Source organism: Agelaius phoeniceus, chromosome Z (assembly GCF_051311805.1).
Source record: "Agelaius phoeniceus isolate bAgePho1 chromosome Z, bAgePho1.hap1, whole genome shotgun sequence".
NCBI classification, from domain to species: domain Eukaryota; kingdom Metazoa; phylum Chordata; class Aves; order Passeriformes; family Icteridae; genus Agelaius; species Agelaius phoeniceus.
This window is the reverse complement of record NC_135303.1, coordinates 67,327,873-67,340,222: the sequence shown is the minus strand read 5'-3', so window position 1 is coordinate 67,340,222 and position 12,350 is coordinate 67,327,873. Positions and strand designations below refer to the sequence as shown.

The window sequence follows — 12,350 nt, the reverse complement described above, 5'->3', positions numbered from 1 at the left end:
GCAGAAGGTTAGTTGAAAGAGCCATTCTTAAGAACAATTAATACGCTAGGTTTTTGTATATGAAAAATAAATAGTTCTCAAGAGGAACTTGGTAGGTTCTATCAATAGCTGATTTGAAAAGAAGTAGGTAGAAGAAAAAGTCAATTATCATTTGACTTTAAGGAAGGAGGTTCTGGAGTCTCATAGCTCACTAATGTCATAAGATAGGAGAGCAGCCTTCTCAAAACATTCAGGATTATTTTTTATAGATAATAGATATATAAAAATTTTACCATGATTAAGAGCAGTCAAACATCTCAAAAAGCACAGAGGAACTCAGAGAATGGGGAGCAATCCACAGTGAAAGGCAGTTTTTCAAAAAAAACACTTAGTGGTCAAGTGAAAAAAGTAGGAATTGGTATTTCATGTTAAGTATTCTGAACAAACTTTTTTCTAATTCAGCTTGTTGAACCCACAAAGTATTAGAGCACTTGTATCACATTTAGGATACAGACTGCATAATGGCAGCCAAAAATCCTTCCATTATTTTTGTCACAAATACCTCGTGTCGCTTTATACAAGGAAGTGTGTCATTCAGCCATAGGAGTAGAATGACAGACAACCAAGGTAGGTGATGATGATGATGATAAAATCAAATGCAGTTTGTGACTCTATACTCTTCTAGGAATGATTCTTAATCTTTTTAAGCTGAATTGTGCAGTGCTTGTCTTCTAACATTTTACCAAAAAAGCCACACAAGGTCATTTGTTCGGGTGATGACAAAGAATCTTATACTCAGCAACACAGCAAGATTTTTACTTTGTTAAATCTAAGAAATGTGTTACAAGCCAAAAGCAGTCACTTTTGAGAGTCCTCTCCTGCTGGAGGTTAAAGAGAAAATCCAATGTACCCAAGATACTCTGGATCCTAGAGAATGTTTGAGAGCACATGTTCAGTTCAGAGGAAGCCTCATTTTTTTTTTCAGTCTTTTTAAATCTGAGAGGAAGGAAGGGATAAGCTGCTTTGGATAAATTATTTTCCTATTCTTTTCCTTGTAGCCTCTTTGAATTTCAGAAAAAAACTAAAGATAATTGAATGAGGGTTAGCCATTTGTCATTATTAACTATATTGTCAGATGATGACTCGTGTTTTAATTATGCTGCTTACTGCTGAAGTCTGTTCCTTTGGCAAGTTTTCAAGGGTGTTATGATCTGATGAAAATGCACAATAGTTCCTATGGTAGTAGAAATAATAAGAAAAACATTAACTAGACGTTTTAGATGTAATACCTTTTAAGAGTTGTTTCTTTGCAGCTCACCACTGACAAATTTCTTCATTTAGAGCATGAAGAGTGAATGCTGGCATTTCTTATACAATTCATGCAACAGACATTATTGCTTGATATTTGAAAAGGCCATCTACTCTGTAGTCTTGCACTGGAAATTTAGGTCTATGCTGTGAATTTCTGATTCACAGCATTGACTTCATAGTTCTGACAGAGGTTTGTACCTGTACTGTAGATCTATGAGGATTCCATTGTTCTTCAGTCTGTGTTCAAAAGTGCACGACAGAAGATAGCCAAAGAAGAAGAAAGTGAGGATGAAAGCAATGATGATGAAGAAGAAGATGAGGAAGAAGAATCGGAATCAGAATGTGAGTCCCCAGCTAGATACTACCAAGGAAATATATCAGGGGATGGAAGAGCAGGTTTTGCTGCTTTTGCATGGAGACTGATTATAAGGTTCTATTTTCTATTGGTAGAAGTAGTTTCTTACTAAGTTTGTTTAGGTGTAACATTGTTTTGGTCTTTCAACTGGGTGTTCTGGCTTACTTCTATTTAAACTACTCCTAAGCAAGAAACAATTTGTAGAGGTGCTTTATGGGCAACCATAATTGTTTATAAGCCCTTTGGAGCCCGTTCAGGCTGTTTGTAAATGGAAGTGCCTGGAAGGGCTGGAGACGGTCTTTATCGGCAAGTGGTCAACCTTCAAGCATGATGTGACATACAAAGTTCATCATATGGTTAAGAACCAGATGATGTTGAAAACACTCTTCAGTGTGACAAGGACTAAGTGAAACTCTGATTGTTTCAGAATGCTCATTAAGTCACTGTAGATTTGGAAACATGATGAAGTGGAGAAGGATGGATTCCTTCATTGCACTTTGTGCCATCCAGTACATCTATCCAAATTCCAGCTACCCTTTTTCTCTGGTTACAGAAGCTGTAGTGCTTGGCCCTGAGTTACCCTTCCAAGTGTATCACACACGTGTGCTAAGCATGCAGCTTCAGTAGATCATTTGGAAATGAGTGGATATTCTGGAATCAGAATAACATTTGCTTTAGAAACATGTTAACTCAAAATTCACCAGTAACCTCCACACAGAATTTCTGTACTTTAAAATACCAAAAAAAAGTCTGTTTATACAAAGGCTAAATATTTCTATGGTAAGGAAGAAAATACTTTTAAATGTATATCTTTTCAAAGGACCGTGTGTATACCATACATTCTGAGAATCAAAAGAAAATGGATGTGGTCAGCTAAATGTTAGTCTTTATAGTTTAATATATTAGTGTTATAACTATTAAAAACAAGAGAAATAAAAGCAAATACCTCTTGCTTTTTGTTCTACAGTCCATGTAAAGTCAGAGGGGAATGCCTTTTCAGGCTCCTACTAGAAGTGAATTTCTGTGAACAAGAGACAGCATTTAAAATTGATAAGTGAATGTTACAATAATGTACGCTGTTGAACATTTTGCAGCGAAATCAGTGAAAGTCAAAATCAAGTTGAATAAGAAGGATGAAAAAAGTCGGGAGAAAGGAAAAGGCAAGAAGAGGCAAAGCAGAGCAAAAGCCAAGCCTGTCGTGAGTGATGATGATAGTGATGAGGATCAAGATGAAAATGTAAGTTTTGTTCAGTGAGACTGTGGAAGTGGTTGCAGTGATTGCGTCTCTGCCCTGTCCTGCTTGCTGTCAGAATTCTCAACTATTCATGCTTAAGCACATATTTAACTTGTAGTGATCATCCTGAGAGAATTGGGCGGGGTTGTTAACTGTACCTGAGTGTGTTTATGAGATCTGATCCCAGTGCTGGAAGACAAGAAGTCTAAGAAGTTTGGATCTTATTTCTTCGAGCTGTTCCTACATTCATTGAACCTTTAAGTCTCATGGTCTGTTTGCTTTTGTCCACAGATTAAAAACTTACAACTTGATTATTTTTTACCTTTGTTTTAGTGAGTGCTTCCTATTATTGCAACAAATGAAAATAGATGTCTTCCCGGTTGTATTTAAATGTCTGGATAGAAAGAAAGAGCTGGTGTTTCCTGACTCTCTGTCTTCCGTCTCTAAAGAAGTCTACAGCAATTAGATGAAATTTCATGAAAGAGAAATACTAGATAACACAGTACCTTTCTTCAGGCTATCTTGATTTGTCACTTTAATTGTCGTATTTCTTCCTCATACTTCCTTTTATTTTTCCTTCTTTAACAAATTCCACAGAATAGCTGGAAAGAATTTCTGACTTGTCTTGTGTCTCTTACCTCTAGGACCAGTCGGAAGCAAGCGGAAGTGATGATGAGTGATCCATAGGGTTTATTTTCTTGGCAGAACTGACCCCTTCCCCTTCTCTTCTCTTTTCTCCTATTTTACACCCAGTGAATTCTTTTTGTCAAATAGACATTGGGTTGTTTCTATATTCTCATTCTCTATAAATTAGCTTTAGGATAGTGCCAGACAAACATATGATATCATGGTGTAAAAAAGGCAAAAAAATGTAACATATTGTGACCAAATGGGCCTCAAAAAACAACAAAGAAACCTTTTGAGGGAAAATGTGGGTTGATAGTATATTTCTATGGGCTGGTTTTGACTTGGTAATGGTTTGATTGTGCCTGGTTTTATCATTTGATAAGGTTTTTTTCAGTGGCATCAGAAAGGCAACAAAAAAAAGTCTTTTGTAGCATTGATAACCAGGAGAACTCATTAAAAGCCACTGGTTATTTTATTTTTCATCAGGCCGTTTTCAAATTTTTTATTTGTCCTGTATTGGTTTTTTACACTGTGGTACATATATGCGACTTTGTTTAATAGCTTATAAATGTTCAGTAGTTAGCTTTCATACACCTTACCCCATATACAATTTTCCACTTTATGCTTGATGATCTTCAGAAAAAGCCTTTTTGAATTGTATCAAATTTATGTCTACTGTAAACTTTGCTTAACTTTTTTTTCTCTATTAAAGAAGTTGGTTTAAAAATGCTATTGAATATTGCAATCTATATAGTGTAACGTATGGCTTCTTTCATCAGACTGATCTTCTATGTTACCAATGTGGATTATCACCTTTTCCCTAAAGTGTACTTAATCTTTGCTTTCTTTGCACAATGTCTTTGGTTGCAAGTCATAAGCCTGAGGCAAATAAAATTCCAGTAATTTTGAAGAATGTGGTGTTGGTGTTTTCCTAATAAAGAGATGTGGCCTTGTGTTACAAGTTCCACAAAAATATTTTTATAATAGCAATGAGAGTGCAGGAGGATCTCCTGTAGAGAAGTCCACTTTGGTCCTTCCTCAGCGTAAAATTCAAATATCATAAAAGTATCTTCTGGGATGGAGAGAAGATATGCGATACGTGTTAAAGAATAATAAAATTGAAGTAGGAGACTGGTACCTTAAAATAAAAGCATAATTCATTACTTATTTACAATTGAAGTGATAAAGCAATAAAATAATTTTTTTTATTTTTCTTTCAGGAAATATATGTCCATATGCCTTAGTGGGCATGAATACAATTAGTTATGCAGGCAGTCAGACCACCCAGAAGTCAGTTTATTTAAAGTCTTATCTTAAAGCATCACAGTGGTGATGCAACACGATGCAGTAATCTAAACGTTTGAACTATATATTTGCAGTTAACATTGCTAGTCTGCAAAATCAAGACTTAGATTTGAGCCTATCTTGTGTAAAAAATGTACAAGCTTAGAAACCTCTTTGTAAACAGAACATTTCTTTGTTATATGAACTTCTGAGAGTGTGTCTCCAATAAATCTCTTCATGCTGCCTTGCAGTATGTTAACTGTTTCAGATTTCTGTAGCTCACTTGAAGAGTAAGTAAGTTGAACTGGTGCCCATTTGATTATATTAGCCCTGCACTGAGAGAAGTCAGCTTTGCTTAGCTTCAACAATTTCAAACATCTTATTCCTAGTGTGAATTGAAAACCCAGTATTTCACATAGAGATATCATTGATCTTAGAGGCTCACATTGATGCTACCAGTGTCTGAAGCAGCATGCAAAGAGCAAAGTCCTGGTAGTCACCAAGTGAGCCAACAATGTATGAGCCAACAGTGCGTTATTTTTGCAAGGAAGGTATCCTGGACTGTATTAGGGGGAGTGTTGCCAGCAGGTCCAGAGAGGAGATCCTTGCCTTCACCTCAGCACTGTTGAGATGTATCTGGAGTGCTTTGCCCAGTAGTGGACTGCGTCCGAAGAGAAGACATGGACATACTGGAGACTCAAGTCCAGGAAGGGGCCACTGACATAGTTAAAGGATTGGAGCACATGACATACACAGGGAGTCTGAGAAAGCTGGCACTGTTCAGCACGAAGAAGAGTGGGCTCAAAGGCATCTTACTGACATGAATTAGTATTGGGAAAGGGAAGGTTCATGGAAGGCAAAGCCAGGATATTTTCAGGGCAGGACCAAGAGGCAGTGGGCACACACTGAAATCACAGGCAGTGCCTATTAATATTGTGAAACCTCTGCTTTGAAGGTGAGTGAGCCCTGGAACAAATTCCCCATAGAGCTTTAGTCTTCCTTGGAGATACTTAAAAGCCACCTCCAAGTGGCCCTACTTGAACAGCGGGATTCGACCAGATGACCTCCAGAGGTGCCTGCCTCTAGTCCTGTGATTCTATGATGCAGGATAATTTAGTTTTCAGTGACAGTTTCATAAGATCATACATTCCATAGAGAGATGGTTTTTTTTCCCTGCAAAATGAACCAAATCTAGTAACCTGTTACACCTGACAAAAAGCATGTGGCAGTAGGCTCCAGTCACTGCTGGCCTAGACTGGATTTAAAAACTGACAACTTGGATATAAAAGGCACAGTATCACATTACCCATCCCCATAGTCACTGATGACTTTGCAGTGACCCAGTTTCATTTATTTTTCAAGAATTCATTATTTGCAGATGAGCGTTTAGCTGGATAATAAAAATTAACTAAGAAGATGCAACATTTCTGTTGGAATTGAAAGTAGCTTTGGGTTTGGTCAATAACTAAGTCATATGATGATACCAGTTTGCATGAAGAAATACAGTTGAATTCTTACTGCAGTTTCTTTTATCAGCTTTAAGTAATTTCAAAATATTTTTAATTTCCTCTCTGAGTTTCAGAAAACCCCCAGAGGACCTGCAAATATTTTTTTACATTAAAATAAAGTAGTTTTAGGATGTAAGACATGCTTATGCCTCTACTGCAGTTGGTCCTGTTATTTTGCTTAGGATTTTAATTCATTTCTACCAGAGTAGAATTTTAATTGCTATCTGGCTGTTTCTCTGTATGAATTTACTGTATTTTTCAAGATGAGTTGTTTTCCTGGCAATCTTAGTACATTACTATACAAAAAAAAGGAAAAAAGGTACTGGGAAAATTGTTGTCATGTGTAACTTTCCTAATTGTTTACCAAAAAAAGGAGAAAATCTTTACTTAAGTTACAAATCTGTGTTTAAGGTGGAAATATTTTCTCCTTTACAGAATTCCCTATTTAGTACAAAGTGACAGGCAAAACACTTGAAATACCTTTTGGACTGTACCCAAAAAAGCGCAATGCTACAGTCCATACTGAGGAAACCTAGCTCTTTTCCTGCTGCAGTTTCAAAAATAGTGTAATAAAATTGGAAATGGTGTAGCTTGGGCTCTGATGAAGACAAGAAAAATGAAGTAAATAAAAGATATTTTCTTGATGCATCGGTTTCTCCTGGGAAATAGGCAGCAGTTTAAGTGGGCCAGATGAAAAACATTTAACATCTTTTATACATTTCAGATGCTATTAATAATATTTCTTTTCCCCTCACATCTTCTGAAAGAAACAAAGAAAATACAGATTCTTCTCATCGTTGATATAAATGGCTTCCTCCTTAAATATGTCTGGTCCTCAGTGCAAAGTATTTCTCACTCCCTCAGCTCATGAATGAAGCTGATGACTCAATGATTGTGGAGGCATGAAGACACAGCAAATGCTGCCACAGCCTCTGTGCACACTGAGACAAAGGCAGAGCTGATGCAGTGGTAAGTCTCAGAGTTGTGTGCAGTTACTGAGCTGTTGATACGTGCTTAGTCCTGCCAACTATCTGAGCATTAATAGCTCTGTTAATAAAGGCTAATGTCACTTTTTCATGAATGCTTGATAGTCTAACCTGGAAAACAGAATACTAAAAACAGGACACAGAATATTTAAAAAAAAATAATTTTTTTAGAAAGGGATTTTTAGGCTGGTGTCTTGCTTTCCCCTCTGTTCATCTCCTGGAAAAACCTCTGAAATATTTTAAAGTTCCTGCAGTTTTTGAGTAGGGACTTCAACTGTATGCTGAAACATAGGTTCACAAAAGGAGCTAGCAAAAGTATTTTACATGGTTGTTTTGATCTTAAAGAAGAAGAGGAAGCAAGTTCAGGGTAGGCAAAGAGGCGAGTGATACAATTTGACTCCTTTGCATTTGGCTTGTATATTATTTGAGGAGTCACTCATCCCTAATCTTTCTGTGCTGAAAAAAGGTGTAGAGGTAGGTGAGAAAAAAGCAATAAGTGTGAAACAATTAGCATTTACCTAATTTGGTTTTGATGGAACTGGACATTTCATTCACCAGGGACAGAACTTTAGGACTATGCAGCCATATGAGTGTTTAAACAACAAGGACCATGTTTGCACAAGGGGTAACTTTGTTAATTATGTTGAAATGAAAATGCCAGGAAGGATTATCCAGAGGCAGCCTGCCTATTCTCTGTGAGGAAAGTCAGAAAGTGTATTTTATTCAACAGTTATTTAAACATGATACAAAACAAAAGTTTGCTGGAAGTTGGTGCCTCGTTCTCTCTTATTTCCCCTTAACAACCAAGAGCTCAAGTGAGAGTAGATTGGTGCAGACACAACAGTACTTTCTCATGTAGAAGTCATATTTGCTCTCCAGGTGTTAGTCCTTGTCTCTCCATTAGCTTGATGCGAAAGCTACAGTGTGGCAGTGTTTACCATATTTTTGACTTTATGTTCACACAGAGATGGGTATGTTGAAGAACATACTGAAGTCTGTGCCTTGATCAGACGCTGTTATGTATTCTCCTGTCTATTCTAAAGAGCTTTTATTTCAATCTGTGTGGTGTTTTTCCTTCCTTGTTATATTTGTGACCAAAGCAGACACAGTAAGAACAAAAATTTTATCCAATTAGATGGTGACAGCTTCTGTTTTCTCCCCCTGTATGCCAAGTTGCTGTCAAAAAGGCTGAATCACAACAAATTGCTGCAACGTGAAGTTACTATATTTTCAGAGGGACAGGAAAACTTGTATTGTAGATTTATACACGCAACAAGGACCGTTTTCATAACTTCCAATTTAGGTAGCTGTTTTGCTGGGTTTGTTCTTGGTATTCAGTGTCATGTTTTCATGCACAATCCATTGTTGCAGTGACATATACTGATGTTTCATTGCATTTGTCGCTTTTGGTGACATAAAGGGTTTAAGTTATGTATTGCATCCTCTGCCACCTGCAAATACAAACTTAACGTCAGCTATTCTCATGCCAAGAGATGGAGATTAAATCAAGAGAGGACCCTCATACTAAGACATTAATTCATTGCAAGAGAAAGATTACTTATATGCCAGATGTAATTTTTTTTTTCTTCTCTGAAACAGATATGGCTTCTGGTAGAGGTGAATTAATATCCACTTGTATTATTTGTATTATGGTTTATACTCCATTTTGCAGTACTAGTATCTGTTATGTGCATTCTCCCCTTAGGCTTCCAGCATAGCTACTCTTCTCTCCATCACATTCCATTGGAATAAATTTTGTATGAACTTGAGTGCCTTACAGACTTAAAGAAGTCAGTGCTTAATTGCGCAGCATTACTTCCCATCTCCTTTCTCATTCTAACTTGAAATGAGAAGAAGGAGGAAAAAGGCATTGCATGACAATTCACTTAGAATTTTGCTTTTTCTGAGACCAGAACACCTTGTTTCTATTAATGCAGTTGTCTGGTGGCATAATCCTAGGGACATGTCAGTGCTCCTGCACTTCTAGAAGTTTCTTTGAGTTATTCTTATGGTCAAAGAAGAAAGCGGTGAAGCTGAGCATATCAGACATTCTGCAGATGCACAAAAGACGGTAAGTGTTCCATGTCAGTGCACTTAAGCACTCAGAAGTAGTAAATAGGTACTTAAAACTGTGCAGTTAATTTCAACTACATAAGAGGCAGTCTAACCAAAACAAGAACATTTTACTTCTGCTTTAGAAACCCTTACTAGGCCAATTTCCACTGCTGTATTGCTTCACTGAATGTAACTTTTTGTTCTGTGTCTTCATGCCATCTTCTACTGTTTCTGTTTGATAATAAAGATTTAAATCATAGATATTTTGAGTAATTACAGGAAAATGATTCATCCTGGAGGGTGGCCAATGTGATGCCCATCTTCAAGAAGGGTCAAAGAAAGGTTGGGGGAGCTACAGGCCTGCCAGTCTGACCTCAGTGCTGTGGAGGGTTATGGGGCAGATTGTTTTGTGTGCCATCACACAGCAAGTACAGGACAACCAGGGGATCAGGCTCCATCAGCAGAGGTTTGTGATAGGCATGTCCAGCTTGTACAACTTGATCTCCTTCTTTGACAGGGAGTGGATAAAGGAAAGGCTGGGAAGGTCATCTGCCTGGACTTCAAAGACTTTGACAGTGACTCCCACAACATTCTCTGGGAGAAGCTGTCAGGCCATGGCTTGGACAGGTGTATTCTGTGTTGGGTAAAAACCTGGCTGTATGGGACCAGAGATTGGTGGTGCATGGAGATACATCCAGCTGGTGGCCAGTGACCAGTGATGTTCCCCAGGGCTCTGTACTGGGGCCAGTTCTGTTTTATGTTCTTCGTGGATGATCTGGATGAGGGGATTGAGTGACCCTCAGTCAGTTTGCAGATGACACCAAGCTGGGTGGGAGTGCTGATCTGCTGGAGGGCAGGAAGGCTCTGCAGAAGGATCTGGACAGGCTGGACCATGGGCCCAGGCCAGTGGTGTGAGGTTCAACAAGGCCCAGTGCTGGGTCCTGCCCTTGGGTCACAGCAAGCCCAGGCAGTGCCACAGGCTGGGGCAGAGTGGCTGCAAAGCTGCCACAGGAAAAGGCCCTGGGGGTGCTGGTGGCAGCAGCTGAACATGAGCCAGCAGTGCCCAGGTGGCCAAGAAGGAACTGGATGTGGCACTTGGTGCCATGGTCTAGTTGATAAGGAGGTGTTTGGTCAAGATCGGACTCTGTGATTTTAGAAGTCTCTTTTCCAACCTTAAAGATTCTATGATTCTGTTAATTTTTTCACTATTTCTAGGGAATCTGGAGGATGTGTAGATGCTGTTAGCAGGGTTCATACCTCCATAACAGAATCAAAGTACATTGCAGTAGTGATTTCTCTGAGATGCATAGGTTAAACAAAACAAAACAATACAAAACAACAACAACAAAAAAAAAAAAACAGAGAAAGAAAAATTAAGAGGGAGCTTGTCCTAAATCTGGTGAGTTGATTATTTCTACTTATGGGCAAAAAAAAAAAAAGGCTATTACTGTCTCTTTTTAAAGACTCAATTCAAAGCATCCTCCCTGTTTCCAGAACATAAATGCCCAGTTCAGCTGACTTGAGACTCTGACACCAAGCTGTAGGTTACGGGGAAAAGCGTGAATATATTACTCACAACCATTCAAGTGATGGATTTTTTCTTTCTGCCATGCAGTAATTCTGTCATTCTGACTACTTCTGGGGCTCATGCTCTTTGCCATTTCCAACTGTGCCGTCTTGAAAGTCCTCACCCGAGACGCATTGCTGGAATGATAAACATGAACCTTCAGTGCACTTTTTTTAACCTTAGTAATATGGAGAGTACAGAAACTCTGTAACCCTTCTGCGAAGGCTGCATCCACCACAGACATAAACATTTTCAGGAAGGTCACACATGTATTATCTTTCTGCTCACAGAAGGGCTGGAGTGTATGGAGCTCACATTTATCAATGCCACAATTGTGGGCTTCTGGGTAAGGATCTGCAAACAATGCAGATGTCATTATGGGAGGCTGCTATAGACCATCCAGCCAGGATGATGATGCTGGTGAATTACTCTTTGAGGAGCTAAGAGACACCTCTTAATCAACTGTCCTTGTTCTTATGGGGGATTTCAACTTGGCAGACATTAGCTGGGAATACCACATAGAAGGCACAAACAGGTCCGGAAGATGGGTAGAACTCCTGGATGAAAACTTCATGATACAAGTACTAGGAGGAAAGAGCTAGGAAAGGTGCTCTCCTTGATTAGTTGTTTGCCAAACAGAGAGGGTTGTGTTAGTTGAGATTGGTGGCTGTCCTTACCACAGCAACCATGAAGCAATCTGGCTTAAAATCTGTTGACAGAAGGAAAAGCACCAGCAAAACCTCAACTCTGGATGTGAGAGCAGACTTCAGGCTGCTCAGGGGATCAGTCAGTGAGGTATCCTGGAAAAATGCTCTGTGGGTGCTAGGGTCTGTCAGTGCTGGTCATGTTTTAACCACCATCTTCTAAGGGCATAGGAAGAGGCAATTCCCAAATGCCAGAAGTCAAGCAGGGGAGGCAGAAGACAGCTTGGCTGAGCAGGAATCTTCTTTGGGAGGTAGAGGCAAGAAAAGAGGGTGTAGGCTCAGCAGAAGTAATGTCAGGTGATGTGGGAGAATCACAGAGATGCTGCTCCCCACTGCAGGGAGAAAATTTGCCATTCTGAAGCTCAATTGGGGATGAAGCTGGCCACGATTGAGGGCGACAATAAAAAGAGGGGTTTTAAACGCATTAATAGCATAAGACAGTGGAGAAATAACATTGTCCTCTTAGAGGATGAGAACAGTCATCTCACAAACAAGGACATGGACATGGCAGAGATGTTTAATGCTTCCTTTACCTCTGTCCTCAATGCCAATGATGGATTAATGGGTCCCAGGGCCCTGAGTTGGAGGGCAGTGGCTGTGAGAATGATCAACTCCCAGTTCCCTGTAAATCTATAGGGCCCAATGAAATTCATCTGAGAAGACTCAAAAGAGCTGGCTGATTTCATTGTGATGTCTCTTACCTTTTTGGACAGTCTTGGGAATCCAGATAGGTCCCAGGT

General features: G+C 39.1%; 1 protein-coding gene across 10 annotated transcripts in view; it reads left to right on the top strand.

Moving 5' to 3' along the window:
- The window catches only part of SMARCA2 (SWI/SNF related BAF chromatin remodeling complex subunit ATPase 2), a 118,973-nt gene extending 114,554 nt beyond the window's left edge, over window positions 1-4,419 (top strand). For 9 of the 10 annotated variants that reach the window (XM_054652860.2, XM_077172092.1, XM_077172086.1 and 6 more), the window contains 3 exons: window positions 1,500-1,632; window positions 2,740-2,882; window positions 3,524-4,419. In XM_054652860.2, coding sequence (XP_054508835.1) covers window positions 1,500-1,632; window positions 2,740-2,882; window positions 3,524-3,559 — 312 coding nt within the window. In that variant the 3' untranslated portion in view covers window positions 3,560-4,419. Of the gene's footprint in view, window positions 1-1,499; window positions 1,633-2,739 lie in introns of all 10 variants that reach the window. The other variant, XM_077172090.1, reaches the window with a different exon arrangement.
- Window positions 4,420-12,350: the final 7,931 nt, after the last annotated feature.